The following is a 17637-nucleotide window of genomic DNA, read 5'->3' as shown; positions in this document are numbered from 1 at the left end:
ACTGAGTGATAAGTGAGTGAGGCAGGTTTTTCTCATGGGAGCTGTAGGTTTACCACTTATGTGACAAAAAGGAAAGGCAGAGAGGAAAGACAGATGAAAGTTCATCCTTGCAAATAGTTGAAGTTGAGGGAATTTTAAAGCAGCAAATTCATTGTATTTTAATCTGCAGAGACCAGACTGCAGGACCATCAACTAAGCAAACCTGTGATACGAGTCTGGAACAAAGTACATAAGCAGAGCGTAAAGAAAGACATTTCTGATTTCTGTGAAGCCTTTCTAGACAGACTTGTCCAGGGAAAACTTATAAAAGGGAAGGGGAAGAGAAAAGAAGTGGAGGAGACAGTGACTGGGGAGAAGATTTCCTGAAATGAATCAGAAGGAAACAGCCAGAGACTGTCCCTGTAATGCTGCACACTCCACGAGCTCCTCACAGGCAGCCAACAGCCCAGAGACAAACAGTTATGCCCAGGTTATTTATTTTTCTCACTTTGGCAGTGTCACAGATGTAATGTTTTATAAAAGAAAAAAATAAATTGTGTCTTCTTTTATCTGCGGCAGAATACAAAGCAAGAAGCAGCTTCCTAGAGCAGCCAGGCAGAAGGGAGCTGGCAACCTGTGCTGGGTCAGGAGGGGAGGAAGATTAAAAGGAGATGGGATTTTTGCTTTGTCCTTCACGGAAGACTTTATCCCCTCCAGATACACAACAGAAGCTTTCTCTCCCTTGGAGGTTGGCCGGCAATGGCCTTCCTGTCTCTCAGAGCTGCTCCTGGGTCATGCACAGGGCAAGCTCTGAGCAGCACAACCCCGTCCTCTGCCCCAACACCCTCTGCCCCCTGCTCCCCACACAGCCTTGCCCATGTCCCTGCTTCCTTGGGTGGCACTCATCCCTGTGCCAGCCCTGGCTTCCCGCCCGCTGCAGGACGACGCCGATCAATTAGCGCGCGACAAATAATTAAGCTGATGAATGTCTCTTTTTCCTGCTTGCTGACTGCACTTGCCACGAATTTATGCCCAGAATATGACTGAATTTATTCGATGCTGCTTTGTAGCATTCAAAAGAGGTCTTTTAATGATTTCTTTTAAGCTCTCCAGCCTGATTGTGAACAGTGCAGGGCAAATACTCATTATTTCCTATCTAAGCAGCAGCGCTGATTAGCTGGTGGTTGGTCAGATAAGTCACACTGCTCCGTTCCCTGCTCGCTGCTGAAAATGCACAAGGTCATTCCCTGCTAATGCAGAGGGAAAACATGGGATAAGCGACTGCTGCCTGCAAGTCCCTTGTGCATTTTTAGGGCAACAAAACAGGAGCGTGGAAAATCTCACATTAAGAGGGCTCAGAATTAAAGGGAATATGGGTTGAAGCGTTTTGCTTTCAGGCAGCCTGTTCACAACACTGTGTGCAGCTGAAAGTGTGTTTGGGAGGGTAGTGGGACTGCAGTGAAACTTAAGTCTTGACAGTTTGCGGACACTAAAGATCTGAAGCCAGCTCTTACTCGACTGTTAACTCCTGAATCTTCACATGGTGCGATGTTAATCTTCAGCCCTTTCCTAAAATAATGTGCCGAGTTGCTATGTTCTGTTAAATGTGAACCATGTGTCACCTCGGCGATGGCTGCAGCGGGGAAAACATGATAAATCTAAAGCTTTTAAAATGTCCTGTGACATTCTGGGAGAAAAACAGGTGTTGCATAAATGTTGGACATTTATGGGTAAACTTGCAGGGGCTTTAAAAGACTGACACATCTGCCACATCGTGTGTAACCCTGAAAGAAAAGGAGCAAAGCAAGTCTCTTTCATGTGTCTCGCTCTTTCTACAACTGTATGAAAATACATCCTCATCTGGTATTGGAATTAACAGAGCTGGACTTGCCCCTCCCTATGTCTCCTCCAGGTTTTTGGCTTTTACACCCGATGTGTATTTTAAAACTGTGCCTTTTTAAGTAGGTGGCAAACTGTGCTGGAAGGATTTGGTATGCGGAGTATTTTTATTCAGCTCCCTTTTCTCTCACCTTTCATTGTTTTTCCCTTTGGAATATCTCCTGTAACGCTCCACTCATAAACCTCTTCAAAGGGAGGGCTGTATTTGAACAGCCTTGCCTGAAATCTGGTCTCAGTCAAAGGCCTCAGACGGGAAAATAACTCGCAGAGCCAAACCCCACGGCCCCACGGCTGCTGCCGCAGGTGTCGGCGGCTGCTTTGCAGGAGCGAGGTGCTGCCTGCTGCCTCTTCGGCCCTGACCCCACAGCCCCTCTGACTGGGTTATTATTCCCCCCTTTACCCTATAAATGTAATAAACTGGGACTTAGCATCTTGCTTTTAGTGTGGAAGGTCTAAGGAGAAGGTGTTGTTGGCTTTTTTTCTCGCTCCCCCCCGAGTGTCTCATTCAGCACCTGCAGTGTCGTCGGTGTTTTGGGAGAGAGGAGATTTTGGAAGCTGAAAGTGTGCTGGGGAAGCTCAGCCCTGTGATCTCTAGGATGGGTGTTCCTAAATTACCAGATAGGGCAAGTCTAATTCCCCAAGTTGCAGTGATCCAGCTCCCAGTGAAGTCTGTGAAAACAGAACTTACCTCCACAAAGCTACAGAACCTCCCCTTCCATGAGGGAAATCCATCAGACGTGTGACCAGCTGCCCGTCTCTGACCATTTGCCCTTTGCATCAGGCAGTTTTAGCACAGAAACCAGTAACCCACTGGGCTACAAAGTGCTTCCCCTCCTTGGGAGGTCACCATTTCTGGGTGGCAGTGAAGCCAGCAGATATTTTGAGCGTGAGTCGCCTGGCTGGTAAGTGCTCACGACTCTGTGCAGATCCTACTCTGCCTCAACTCCCTGCTCAGCAATAAATTCTGCTCCCAAACCTTAATCCTATCCCTCTCCCCCACAATTCAGCTCTCATGTCCCTTGTGTTTCAGTCCCATCCCCACCCCAGCAGTAGGTTGTGCCCTTAGCTCCTGCCTTGATGGGGCTGGTTTGGGTCGGTCTCCTCCCAGGCACCTCACTTCCCCTCCTCTGGCACTGCTTGGGATTTTTCATCGCCTGCTCTCAAGCCCTGAGGCAGTGAGATAAAGTTTCCCAGGCAGGCTGTTTTGGGAGGAGAAGACCTACACCATGCTGAGCTACCGGGCACTTCCAGCTCTGCCCTCCTGGCTGGTGGGAGGTCAGTGAGCAAGCTGTGCTTGCCGTTGGGCTGCTCCTCCCCAGGAGGTGGAAAATCAGCCAGAGATAGGAATCTCTTCTTGGAGACGACTAGAGATGAGCCACTGCCTGTCACCCCCCTCATCTCTGCAGAGGTTGTTTCAGCAGGGAGCCCTCTGTGGGCCCTCCATGCCCTACTCCACCCGTGAGGAACAGAGGAGCTCACCTGCCTGTGCTTCCCTGAACAGGATTCTCAGGTCCTCTCTCAAAAGCAATACAAGGGAATATTTGTCAAAAAAAAAAAAGGCACATTTAGGCAAACTACCTCTTCCTCTGTGTCTTCCCCAGTGGAGAAATTCACTCCTTCCACTTGCCAAGACACGTCCATCCCCCTTCCCCAGTGTTCCCAGATGGGCCAGAGACAGCCCCCAAAGCTGAACCAAGGAAAAGAATCCTCCAGCCAAATTTGGTTTATAAAGGAACTGTTTCCTACGGAGGACATTCTTCCTCAGTTGGGTGACACAGATGGTGTCATAGGCTGAGCCCAAGCTCACTCAAGTTTGGTTGTTTATTAATATATATCAGTTACTTATTGAATTTTCATTCTGTTCTACACTAAAATCTGGAAGGTAAGATAAAATATTCACATGGCAGAGGATAAAATTTGCTTTCTTTTCTTTGGAAACAAATTCAGTGGTTAGAAACATATGAAATGCTGTACTGCTCCAAGCCACAAGCTCTATCACTCCAGTCACCGTCTCTAACATGGTCAGAAATGGGTGCTAAAGAAGCATTAAAAAAAGGGATGTGTGGAGAGACCCTTCCCCAGGCTCAGGCAGTCAGTGGTTTAAATATTCCTGGGCCAGAAACTGCATCCAGATCACAGCATTTAATAGCCACTGACACAGCAAACCTCCACAAATAGGCCTATTCTTTTTTTTACTTCAACTATATTTTTGTTCTTAATAATACTCTGTGGCAATGCATCCTATCACTCAAACACACATTGTGCCAGTAAGGAGGTTCTTTCATTTGTTTGGATCCTGTTTCCAGGAAATTACCACTTCACTACCCTTGCTGCTGTGTGATAAAAACCGGTGGATTTTACTTTCCTAAGCATCCTCCCTACATTAAACAATGATTTTATAGGTCTCTGTTACTAACTTGTCTCCTTTTGCAAGGTTCTTCTCTGTGTGGTCTCTGTGCAGAAGGTATTTCCATCTCCACTCAGCCCTGCTGCCCTGTTCCACAACCTCCTCTGTCCCACTTTGGGATGGGATGGTCAGCAACAAGCCAGGCACACACAGGGATCAAAGTACAGAGCCACTTTCCTTTTGCTCTCTGCTCTTTTCCTAAAGACTCTTAACCTTTAATTTCCCTTTGGAGCATTGAGAGTGGATATCAGGATGGAAAAATACCCCCTTCTCACTGTTTCTGGGTGAAGGTCTCCTGAGCAGTAGGTACAGCTTTGCTGCTGAACATGCCCCAAGTTTTAGAGACAGCCAGCCCTTGCCCATAGAGAAGCTTGGGTTTATGGTAAATAAGAATGAATCAACACCTCTGAAAATGTTATTTAAGAACCTGCCTCGCACAGGTGTAAGGTGGGTTATGGTGGGAAATGCACATCAAGAGAGGACTTCAAAATGAAGCAGCAAGAACTCAGTGCCTGTGGTGAACTGATGCTGAAGGTCCTCCTGAGACCTTGGACCTCCCCTGTTCTAGAAAAAAAATAATCATTTTTCCAGGCACAAAGCAACAGTCACCAAGGAATTCCCAGTGAAAAGAGGAAGGGGCATCCCTACCTTTTTGGTCTTGACTGTTGAGGCGCAGCAGTCCCCACCATCATAGTTGCAGAAGGCTCGGTTGTTGATGGAGTCACAGTAGTTGTCCCCCATGAAAGGCTGAAAAAGGAAAAAGCAGGAAAAGACTGAGACCATGCACGTGGATAAAATGAGCACCTCCCCTATGGAGACAGGCTGGGAAGGTTGGGGCTGTTCAGTCTGGAGGGGAGAAGGTTGTGTGGAGACCTCAGAGCACCTTCCAGTGCCTAAAGGGGCCTACAAGGGAGTCAGAGAGGGACTGTCCATCAGGAACTGTGGTGAGAGGACAAGGAATGGCTTCAAACTGAGAGAGGGGAAGTTTAGGTTAGATATGTGGAAGAAATCCTTGTCTGTGAGGCTGGTAAGACACTGGCACAGGTTGCCCAGAGAAGCTGTGGCTGCCCCTGGAAGTCCCTGGAAGTGTCCAAGCCCAGGTTGGACAGGGCTTGGAGTAACTGGTCTAGTGGAAGGTGTCCCTGCCCATGGCAGGAGTGTTGGAACAAGATCACCTTTAAGGACCTTTCCAACCCAACCCATTCTATGATTTTATAATTCTAAAACGTGTAACACCATTTCAGAAGGAAAACATGAAGACTTGATGGAGCCATATAGTTTGTAACATTACCAACTGCCCTGAAAAGCCAAAGATAATTATTCCCCTTTCCCTTCAAAGCAGACAGAAAAAAAAGGACAGTAGATGAAAGGGAAATGAGCCCTTGTTGGCTTTTCACATCCCACATAAGAGGATGCTTCAGGAATATTAATTTGACTAGGCCCAGAGACAGCATCCAGGCATCTAAAACTGTGGCACCTTTGATAATTTTAAGCTAACCTTCCAGAACTGTGTGGGATAAGAAGAAGGTTATGTATCACAGCAAAACAGGCTTGCTTTTAATAGCTGTGCTTTTCACCACAGTTCTCCAAACTATGCAACACGTGTCAGCAACGAGGGCACAAAACAAATCACAGAGAGAAATGGAAGTGGTCTGAGCTCAGCACAGGGACCATGTGCTCCTCTTCTCCAACCAGCAGTGACTGTGTGTGACCTTGGCCATGACACATAATCTTCCTCCATTGCACAGCTCAGAGCTGGGATAGTGGCAATTATTCAGAGGGGTGTTGTGGAGAGCTATTAAGTAAAATTCATAAACCACCTTGAAAAAGAAAATGTGGTCACTAGTCTGTGCAATGGGATCACTAGTCCATGTGCTGCACAGGACCTGAACAACAACCACAGTTCTGAAGGAAAGGCTTGAAGTCTGGTCTTTCTTTATACATTCTTTACACATTTCTTTACACTTGCTGACCTCTTGGTCAGCAAGTACAGAAATCTTTCTTGGAAGTCAAAACTGTGCCTGATGGTAAAAAAGGTCCCCTGTGAGAATCTCAGCCAGCAGTGAGTGCTCAGAAAAATGGGTGCTCAGCAGAGAGCCCAGTCATATCTCTGTAACCCTTCTTACACACACAGGCTCATGGGGCAATTCCCATCTTATCTGCTCTTTGGAAAATTTCTTTATTCTTGGCTGAGAAAAACACCAGGGACTTTCCTACAAGAAGGCATCTTTGCAGAGCAGGTGGGGTGGCTTGTGGAGGTTTCCTGGGAGGATTTTGCAGCAATTGCAGTACCAGAGTCTCCCTGATGATGGATACCTGGAGAACCAGCCATGAGAGCTCGCTGCGCTCTCCCCAGAGTGAGCCATGGCCGTGCTCATCAGTGTTGAAATGGACTCTCTGGAGTGGTGCAAATGCACATTTTTACTGCTGATGTGTTGCAAATTTAAATATTTATATCAGGTACAGGAAATCCATCCAACAATGGCAATATCAAACCACAGCAGGACTACCAGGAGGTGACTGATTCGTTGTGTGATACTTGTTTAGTTCCATGCAAATATGGCAAATGTTGACAAGGAAATCAGAGTTATAGCATAAGGCTCCTGTCTCTTTAAACTGCCTTAACTCCACTTAGTTCCACAGATATTGACTTATTTATACAGGCAAAGCCTTTGACTTGCAAACGCCCTTCCAATTTAATTAATATGCTAAGAGTTAAAAGGGAATGATTTATAAATAGATGAAGAGATATTTTGATGCCAACACGGTCATATTTAAAACCATGAACTTTGCCCAACCTCCCAGGAAATTTTGTAGGCTTCTCCATGTTTCCCTTGTGTTGCCTGGCTGTGCCTGCTTGTCAAGAAAAGCTTGACTTTAATTTTCCATGTCTATGCCTGTACCCTACACCTATGAATGCTGGAAAATCAGTAAAAGAAGCTCGTGGAAGAGTTTGCTCTGGCACAGACTAGGCAAGCTAGTCCTTTGGAGGGGAAGAGTAGGACAAATAGCATCTATTCTGATTTGGGTCCAAAATCCTCTTTTGGGAGACCCTGGCTGGGGGGGTGAGGTCTCTGCAGCTCTTCCTGCATGTCTTAGTGCTCTGATATTTTTGAAGGACTATACAGGTAGTCCAAAGGGACTACTTTTCTACTGAAACACCTAAGTTAGGTGCTGAGAAGTACGGGGCTGACTCATAAACCTCTGTTCCTGCCACTAGGGAGCGACAAAAAATCACATTGCAGCAGCAGCCGGGGTTCCCACTGCGATCACCAAGAGTCAAATAATGCCCCACTTACAGCCTCCTGTTCAGGGAACCCTCCCTAATGCTAAGGATGTCCATACATTAGGGACTGTATCAGCTTAATGGCCCAGCATTATTGAGCTACTGGCTTATTAGATGCTGTTTCCACAGTCGTGGAAAAAAAAAAAAGGTTTGGTGAAGATGGCATTTCTTCTGAAATCTTAATGCCAGAGAACAAGCTCTGGCCCATCCGTGGATCCTGGAAGCATCATGCTCTAAAAATGATGCTAGAGGCCATTATCAATTGTCTGGGCAAAGCCTTCCAAGATGATAGATTGTGATGCAGTGACACTGCTGAATGAATGTTGAAAAGAAGAAAGTTCCTATTGATGCAGAGGGCTCTGGCAATTAGCAATGATGGAAGGGAAGAAAATGCTGAGAAGAAGCATGTCAGTAATAATGGCTTCTGGTAAATTATTACATCATTGCAAAGTTTGCCTCAGTAACAACTATCCTTAAACAGCAGGAGAATGGATACCCAATGGTGCATCAGCACCTGAATGGCATTTCTTAATGGTCTCTGGATGTTATTTCAGCTCTCTTTGGAGAATGGGGGCTCCCAGCCAGCCTGCATGAAAGCGATGTGTGAGAGGGCTTATGACATTCAGAGCACTGACAGCAGAATGCTTTTCATTTAGGGAACAACTAGACAGAAACTATTACATTGTTGGAGAGTTATTACCCTCTTGGGCCCAGCATTTGTATGCGAAGGAAACCTGTCTTTCACTTCAAGACAAATCCCATCGCACAGCAATGTGGTCTGGAGCTTTGTGTCAGATTTAGGAATTCAGTCCCATGTTCTGCCACTTTGGGCAAATAATTTCAATGGGCCTGTAAAATTGGGTTACTGGGTGCTGAGAGCACGGCCAGTGCAGCAGAAAGGCAGGAGATGTGGGGGGAAGACACAGCTCTGCCACTGCCTGTCCCTGTAACTAAAGCAGCCAACTATCCCTCTGCCTGTGAGCTATCCATTCCTAAAATGGGATTGGAGCTTCCCAACTTCACAGAGGTACCACGAGGATTGACTTCTTGACACGGGTGAGATACTCAAGGGCTGGCACAATGGGAACCACAGGAGTGCCATGATCCAGACAGAGGTGCTCCAGTCCTGTTTAACCACTGGAATCATCTTAAGTCTTCTCAGGCTTTTCAAAGACTGCTGCCAGCAGAAACATCATCCTTCAAAATAATTGCTTTCTTCAAGTAACACGCAAGACTGTAAAATTGTATCACAGATTAAATGTAACTGTGTGTTTCTGATTATATTTTCTGGTTCAGATAGAGGTTCAGTGGAGGGATGTGCTGTTTGCTCACTGTCCAGCTGTGCTGTCCACCCAGTGGTCTCATTTCTGTCTCTGGCTTCCCTAAAGTTCCTCTGCACACACCAATGCCCAAAGCTTAACTGGCCTTGGAAAGAATTGCCCCTCTTATAATAATATGTCAAAATCAAGGACAAACAACTGAAGGTTTTTGCAATTTCCCAGAAACTCCCACATTCTGGGAAATTCTTTTGGTCTACCAATGTTTTTGAGCTACTTGATCATTGTAACTCCTGTGAGAGACACCCAACCATCGGCTCTAGGAAAACCACCAGTTCCACTACTGAGTGTCAGAACTGATGCAGGCAATCACAGCCTGTTTGAGTGGATGATCGGGGCAAAATCCTGTTTGTCCCTCTTGAAAACCAGCATTTACAGCCCACATGCCTGCTGTGACTGTTCCTGCAGGATTTAGGAGCCAGCATGGACCACCTGAGCTAACGCCAAACTCACCTCGCAGCCTTTGACACAATGAATCAGGGAAGGGTGAGGATACCACTTGAGTCCTGCCGTGCAGACAACGCTCTGGAGGGAAGAGGAAAAAAAAACCCAGCAGGTTAAGACAAAGAAATCAGTGTACAGAAAGTCAGAGTGCTGGCTCCTGTGGCTCTCCTGTACTTAACCAATGAAGTTCAGTTCCTAACACCTCTTGTGTTCTCAGGACCTGGCTGTCCTCCAGGTATTTACAAGAAGTGTTGGACTTGACACTTGCAATAACAGAGCATTTGAGATTAAAATAATATTTAAGGTTCTCCTAAAATGTCATGTCCAATATTTCACTCATGGTGGGGGAACGTGGCAGGGAAAGGCAAAGGCACAGGTCCACTGTCTTGCCCTTGGGTAGGGGAGAGGTATTTTAGGGATTTCTTTGGTGCTGCAAAGCATTGGTGTCTTTCACTGCCCATCGTACCTGGGCTTCTTGAAAATGGAAGCAGCTGAAGGTGGACTTTCAGATATATTTCAGCACCATCTTAAATAAAAGCACCTCCCACCACACACCGTCAGAATAACCCCCAGAGAGGACAGCATTATCCACTACATTTTATGAGCTTTAAATTAATTTCTCTACCAACTCTGTCTACAGATTTTCTAGAAGAAAAAGTTGGACTGCCTAGTTTTGGGCAAAAATGATGACCAGCCCCCTCAATGATGACACAGGCAGGGCAACCATAGACATGGACACTTAGATTTTAAGAGTGCATGAAATCTTTGACCAGTCAGTGGAGATGGTGGTTCAGTACCCTGGAGGTCCTGGAGATTGGACTCCCATCCATTGAGCAGGACATTGGGCACAAGGTTCATTTTGGGTTATCGTCCATGGATGGAGCACTACCCTGTGAGGTTGGGCAAGATGAACACATAGGCACTCACCTGAAGAGAGGGGTTGGATGGAGGCCTGGGGAAGGAAGGGATTAACATTTGGGAAGACCCCAGGCACAAGCCATCCCCTCCCCTGTTTATCTGAGGGCTAATTTAATCCATCTGCAGGAGAACCTCGGCGTGTTTTTACAGTTTCTGTCATTTGAGGCTTACCTGGCGCGTGCTAGAAAAAGGACTTTTATACTATCTGACTGCGGCTGTTTATCTTTCCGATGCTCTCGGATTTTCCACTATTAGTCAAGCCCTGCTTGCCCCACCTGCCTCGCAACAGGGCCTGTCTGTGTGAGTGGAGAAGCGGCCGGGAGAGGGGTGAGGATGTTGTTTATCCCTCGGGAGGGAGGCTGCAAGGTGTGGGGGGCCCTGAGGTGTCAGACATTCCCCCAGAGATCTTGACAAGAGAGCTGGAGATTTCCAGGCTGTTGCCTGCCACAAATGGTGAGGGGTTTGTTGTTTGCTTCCCCCCCCTTCTGTTTATTGCACTTCAGAGGGAAAAGAAAGGAAACTTTTCTAGGTTTGAAAATAAACAAGGTCAGTCAACAGTCCAGGAGCGGGGAAAGTAAAGGAAACAGTTCAAGTGCGTTTGAACCCAAGAATTAAAACAAAGTAGAAAAACTCAGGCGTTTGCCTCCTGTATCCAAGGCCAGCAGACAATAAGTGGAAGAAGGGCACTTTCAAAGAGCATCTCACAATCCCTTGGTAAGAAGCATCAATATTTACAAAACCTCTCGCTATGTGTGAATGTGTGTGAGCACGCAGAGCCAATAAAAGGATGGGTAGCCTTGAACCAGGCTCTGAAGAAGAAAGGAGGTTTCCAAGTGAAAGCAAGCACTCACAGAGGATGCACAGACTGCTTTGCTGACCCTCCCACTGTTAAAAACCCAGCACCACCCTGAGAGGAAGGGGTAGAAGGTGAAGTCTCTGCTTCTCTGAGTGCTCAGTCAAGGTCATCTTCAGTCCCAAGAACTGCACAGACTTGGGCTGGACGCTCTCCAGGGAATGGGAATGCAGCCCCAGGTTGCTCTCCACAGTGTAGGAGAGCCAGGTGACCTTGTGCCAAGTTAATCACTGGGTCAGTGGGACATTCCCATTGCTCCTGAGTGGCACCCACCAACAGCTTCATACCTGTTACTTCACCCTCCCCTTGGATGATCCTTTGCCAGTGGAGCTGAATTCAATCCTGCTAACATTCACAGAGCTGAAAGCAGAAGGAAAAACCCTCTGCCATGGTCCTGGTTCCTCTTGCTGGTTTTCCAAGCCCTCAGTTCCCCCCCCCCCCCAGCCTATTTGTACCCTCAAGCTGCTGCGGCGGTGTGTGCAATGCAATGGGAGAGAAGGTTTGGGTAGAGGGAGAGACTGGGTTAGAAAATTGAGAAATTGGGATTGATTTGGGTTGCTGGGCATTTTTCTGCCTCCTGCGATGCCAAGAGGCATGCAGGTGCCACAGGATGCTGCATGGGGCAACTGAGATGAAGAAATGTATGAAAAGGAAGCAAGGATGGGTGTAGGTTGTACATGACCACGATCTGATGGTATCAGTGTGCACAGAAAGGAAGGTGGACTCAGAAGGCCGACACAGGCTGCTGTAAGAGGTGGGTGGAAGGACCACCACCATGTGCCAGGTGGTGCATGGGGAAAGCCCATCTGGCCACTGCCGCTGTGAGCCCCGTCCCCTGTGCTGCTGTGGTGACATATGCTGCCCTCGTGGCCCCAGCTCCTCTCACGCACTGGCTTTTTGCAGCACAGCTGCCCTCCCACACGGGCCAACGCCGTGCAGCCGGGTGGATTGACTCCAGCCCTGTCCCCATCCCAGAAACACCACCCAGCCACATCTGCGGTCGGTGGCTGGGATTCCATCTGCTGCCAAGGGAGAGGGAGCAGGGCTGCGCTCCCACAGTAGGTAACAAAGAGCCAAGAAAGCAAATCAAGCTGTCATTTTCTCCTTGTGAGGGAAGACCCAGTGCCTCCGGTCACGGCGGTTCCCTCCCGTGGTGGGACTAACACAGTGATGTCAACCCTTTGCGGGCTGCAGGGGGGATTGGGTTTCCCTCAGAGAGGCCAGTGGAGAGCTCTCCTCAACCTTAGATGGGTCAAGTGTCCCCCAGATGCCCAGGGACTGGCATCTCCTGGTCTCAGCTAACTCGCTCCTCAGGCACTAAATGAACGTGACAATTAACCATGGGCTTAATGTCACTGGGGTGAGGGGATCAGCCAGGAGAGGGGAGACACAGCACTTTGGGGCTGCTCCTTCCTGTAGCTACAGACGGGTTAGGATCTCCTGCCTCCCTGGGTTCTGAGCAGCTGCACTGCAGTTGGTCCCATCACTGCTCTGTGACTCAGTTTCCCTGCTGCAAAATGAGCCCAAAACTCACAAAAAAAGGCAGAGGGGAAGCCAGGAGGAAAACTGCAAAGCTTGAATGAATAGGGGAGTATTTAAGCAGTATTCCCACTGATGGGTTTTGGGCATTTATAATCCCAAGGCTTGCAGTGCACGTGGGAAAACACATCCCCAGCAGTTGGGCAGCGTCGCTGGCATGTGGAGGGGCCATGGACACGCTCAGCTCAGCAGAGTCAGGGCACACCAACCCTTTGAAGGCTTTCCCAGGCATGCACATGCCTGCACATTGTTTGGCCTGTTCCCACTCAGCACAAAGGCAAGAACCCAAATTCAGACAACCTAAGAAATTAGGTGTCTGCCCTGTTTCTCTGCAGTCAGTGGGAAAGAGCTGTCAAAGCTGTCTCTGAGCTATTTCCCTTTTTTCTCCCTGCTGCCTGCATAGTCAGTCTTGGCAGCTCTATCCATGGGTGTCTTCAGCAGCTCAGAGCCCCGTGACACTCATAGTGAAGGGGAAATCATGGGGACAGCAGTGGCTGCTCCCAACACGGCCCACTGCAGAACAACAGAGGAAAAGAAGATTTCAGGTGATTATTTTCTTGCTGAAAATACTGATTTGGAAGACACTGCCAACTTATACTGATTTCAACAAACTTGTTTCAGACCCAGCAAAGCAACTCAACCTAAACCAATTCTGCAAAACACAGTAATATTTAGACATTTTTTGAAGTGAATTATCTGTTGTTGTTGTTCCTTTGAGAGGACATTTAATTTCTAAGGGTTTGGGTTTTTTTTTTTCATTTTCATTACACAAAAGTTTACAAAATCTCCTTGGAAATGAAATGCTACGTTATGTTCAAACCAACATGTTTTTTTCCTCTGATTTTTTGGTTCACCAAAAATCACAACAACAAAAGAGTCACTTTGATTACAGAAAAACATTTTTTTTTTCAAATTTAACAGAACTTCGAGTGAACCGAAAAATCAAGTGATTTGCACAGCTCTTCTCTAAACAACCCCCAGAGGAGGGATAGCCCTTCTTCCCACTTTGCTTCCATAACAGATGTTGCTTGAGCAGCTACACACAAATACATCTTTTTTCTTGCCAGCTCTCCCTGTGTTTTCTTGTCCCTATCCCCTCAAAGGTAAATGCCACAGCTGGGTCCTGCCTTTACCTATTTCCCATCCTGCCCTAATTTGTACTTTACTTGTGCCTCAAATTAAGTAACTGAAAGTGTTTCCTTTGCGTCATTCAAGTGCTGTGAGATGTACAAAGACTTGCCGTGTAAATGCAACCAGCTGCTCCCTTCGCTCGTGTGGCACAACAGCAAACTGTCACTGACCATAAACAGAGACACGGATTATTAATGATACACAGCACATTGCCATGGGGACCTTCCCCTAAGGCATCCCAGTCCCATCTCTCCAGGGTCTCTCCAGTCCCACCAGAAGCAGCTTTTCCCCAGTGGGACCCTGTGAGGCTCCGCTCCCCGTGGGTGACATCCCCTTATCTGCAGAGCTGAATAAGATGGGTGCCTTACAGCTACCAAAAAAATCCCCTCTGATATGTCTCAGCATCATCCTGCTCGTCTCCTAAAGGCTCCCCTCCATCTCCCAACACAAGTTTTCAAGCCCAAATCTCACCCTCTAGTTACAAAGGGTGGGGTCAAACTTGCAGCTGCTCGCAGTCTAAAGCTCTCGCAAGATCCTCGCCATCAGGGCAAAAAAAGGGTCTCATTTGCCACTGTGCTCTTGGAAACCATGATTTCTCCTCCATCCCTTACTCCCCTCATCTCCCCCTTTACTACTCTATGTTTTCCCTGCTGCCTAATGAGCCCTCCAGAGACCTGCAGGTATAAAACTCGTTACAGCTCCCTCCGCGTACCCACATCAATAAGGGAAGGAGTGCAGAGAGAACGGGAGGGAAGCTGTCACTTTATTTCCCCATGAATTACAAACCACTTTAAAGTCTGGCACTCGGGAAAGGGCCGGTGAGAAATTGCCCCTCACACAGAGATAGGGGTTTTCTTTATGTTTTTTGCCAGAAACTTGGCAAAGCCTCGGCTTAGGCAGTCATAGAATTTAAGAGTCTGGAGCGAATGGGGAGCTGGGAAGGACACTATGAGCTTGTCATATTCTCTGGACTTAAGTTTCCCACTCCTTTCCAGGATTTATTCTCTCGCTCTGTGTGAAATAGGAAAGCATAAAGTGGTGGAGATTTTTGGAGCAGCTCTCTACCCACAGCCAAGGCCAGATTTCAAAAATCCCAAACCCTGGGCGCACATTTAGTCATGTAGAGAAGCAAATAGACTGTCAAAGCTGCTCAGGACACACTGGGGCTGTGTTGGCTGCTTGTTCTCCTCCGTAATGGAGTTCAAGTGTGTGAAACAAGCTCCTGCAAAGCCAGGGCCAAGTATGTAAAAGCCAGCAGTGCTTGTTCACGAACACCACCAGCAACCTGGTGACACCTGATGTGTCAGCATCCTCCGACAGGTGCTTCAGTGTGTCCAGTTAGACCTTTACACCTGCAAAAATACTGTGTAAGGGGCAAGCACCTGGTTACAGGTATTTGCAGGCAGGAGGCACGTGAGGGTTTTCAGGATGAGGTGGATGAGTGTGTCTCCCACTGGAATCCAAGTGTGGGCATGAAACCAAGCAGCTGCTGGGTGCAGGGTGAGCGTGTGTGCGAGGTGCACACGGGTGGGCACGTCCCCAGCAGGGCACGCTGGCACTGGTGTGTGCTGGAGGACGCTCAGGACGGAGTGCTGGGAGCAGTTAATGCTGGCTGTGCATTTGCAGCAGGCAGGAGGGAGAAGTGGTGACCTCTGGAAGGGGCTGTGCTGAGCAGGCAGCTCTCACATGCGGGCGAAGGGGCGGGGGGAGCACTCAGCCAGCTCTGCGGGGTCAGGAAATGAAATACCCTCTGTATCAGCTTCTTTTGTCATCCAAAAGCAGCGCAGAAAAAAATCCAGCCCCTGCCACCCAAAGAATGCAAAACACAGAACAGGAGGAAGAAAATAAAACCTGGCCAGTGCCCTTTCTCTCACTGTCTGTCCCATCTTCCTGTGTCATGAATCCCATTTTCAGATCAGACCCCACTGATCTGAGGCCTTTACCTTGAACTGACTTTCAGTGGGAAAACACAGAGAGACAGCAACTCAGAGAGAAAGCCACCACATTACCAGAACAACATGAAAAGACACGACAAAAACCAGGAATTCTTTCCTAAAGGGCAGCATTTTCCATTTTCCCCCTCATCAAATGAACCACAGGTAACGCTGTTCACTCTCTGCTCATAAACATTCAGCAAGGGATACAGTTAGTGGAGTTGTCAGGCACTGACCTTCACTCTCTGAGGGTTCATCCAGTGCTGGATGTCTTGCACGGTCTCGTTCACACGCAGGAGGATGGGCTCGTGACTGTGATCCAGACATGAGGTGGTACACTCTGTGCCTGCACAAAACACGGGGAGGATAAAGCTAAAGGATAAAGCTAAAGGATAAAGCAAGCAGCTCCTGACCCTTCCAGCATCCTTCCAGCTGAAGGACAGGATTACGGTTCGTTTTTCCTCAATTGCAATTAGCAGTTGGCCATAACTATCACATATCTCCGAGCCACACGTGAAGTGCTGAGTACAACCCTGCACTCAGCAGGAGAGCGTGGGGGTGGCACATATTCCAGGGCCCTTCTGTACGAGCTGCAAATCTGGGTATTTCTCTGCCTATTAACTCCAAGAAGAGGGTCAGGTTTTGCACTTTTGGATCGTCAAGAAAATGTGAAGGTTTTTCCATTTCAACTAATCTTTCAAGCAATGGGACAGATTAGGCAGAGGCTGCCGAACTCATCTCGCCTATGACATGACAAAAACCTACTGTTTGATCTGTCCAAGTTTACAAACCTCCAATAATAATCTTTCAGAGGGTGATCAAGCCTAATGATATTGGAGATGAACTATCACCTAAGTCCCACAGTCGATAAGAAGTATGCAGAGAGGTAATGATGGCTTTGTTCACACATAAACCTGTTTTTTCTCTGATTAACTGTCATGCCCAGTGGGAACCCTGTCCTTTCTTTATTAAAACATGCTGGGATACTCTGCAGCAATATCCCAGAGCCCTGTGGTGACACAACCGTAAGCCCTAGTGTGTTGGACCATTACCATTTCCCCCCTGGAAAATCACTCTTGAATGGCACAGCTGCTGCAAACATGTCATTAGGATTTCTGCACTCCAATCAGCGCTGGGGGAGGAATTAATCTCTGCACTGGTTTGGAGAGCTGAACCTTTGGCTCAACACACGCCTCAGCCTGGAAGGGCAGATTAGGTGTCTGAGGAATTACCGAAGGTGTGTGGGATTCATAGTGACCACGACTGGATGCTATTATTTCCCCCACCTGCTTCTGCCTTCTCACATTCTCCACACGGAGGAGTCAGTGGGAGCAGTCAGACCTGGGCTGTTGAGCCGGGAAGACAGGGAGCACTTGGAGTTTTGCTTTCCCAGGGCACGTGGTAGGGGCTCCACAGACCTGCTGGATGAGGCCCATTGACACCACCCCTGTGGTGAATGAGTGGCAGGAGAGCACCTTCTCAGAAGGCCATCAGTCAGGCTTCCAAAAATGCAAAGAAGAGAGGAAAACCCCAATATCTGATGCCAAAAGGTGGTGCTGGGTGAGCCTGCAAAGAGTGTGGTGTGTCTCCATCTGCTGAGGATGAGCCAGAGGCTGCTGTGCCCTTGCTGAGCTCTCCAGGGAGAGTCATGCTCTTGTGGAGGCTCTGCCCCTTGCATCCCTCACCTCCGTGATGCTATGTGGTCCCATCCTGGGATCAGGCCCACCAGTCCTTGCACCTGGAATTGGCACCTGCTGACAGCAACTGGGAGAAGAGCGAGAGCTGGCAGGCACCCGCTGCCTGAGCGGCCGCAGACCCTCCTGCTTCCAGCACTGAGATGCTCCTCACCAAAGCAAGAACTGGGACTTCTCTCCTTGCAAAAACCTGGCTAGGCCTGGGGGTAACCTCCT

General features: G+C 48.1%; 1 protein-coding gene across 2 annotated transcripts in view; it reads right to left on the bottom strand.

Annotated features, from left to right (window-relative positions):
* The window catches only part of PAPPA (pappalysin 1), a 182032-nt gene that overhangs the window by 12797 nt on the left and 151598 nt on the right, over positions 1 to 17637 (bottom strand). For both annotated transcript variants that reach the window (XM_027687758.1, XM_027687759.1), the window contains exons 19-21: positions 15964 to 16073; positions 9362 to 9433; positions 4934 to 5032 (exon numbers count right to left, since the gene is read on the bottom strand). In XM_027687758.1, the coding sequence (XP_027543559.1) occupies positions 4934 to 5032; positions 9362 to 9433; positions 15964 to 16073 (281 nt within the window). The remainder of the gene's footprint in view (positions 1 to 4933; positions 5033 to 9361; positions 9434 to 15963; positions 16074 to 17637) is intronic.

The sequence above is a fragment of the Neopelma chrysocephalum genome, unplaced genomic scaffold, assembly GCF_003984885.1.
Source record: "Neopelma chrysocephalum unplaced genomic scaffold, ASM398488v2 Primary Assembly neopelma1_74, whole genome shotgun sequence".
NCBI lineage: Eukaryota > Metazoa > Chordata > Aves > Passeriformes > Pipridae > Neopelma > Neopelma chrysocephalum.
Note: the sequence above shows the minus strand (reverse complement) of the source record. Positions and strands in the feature narration are given on the sequence as shown.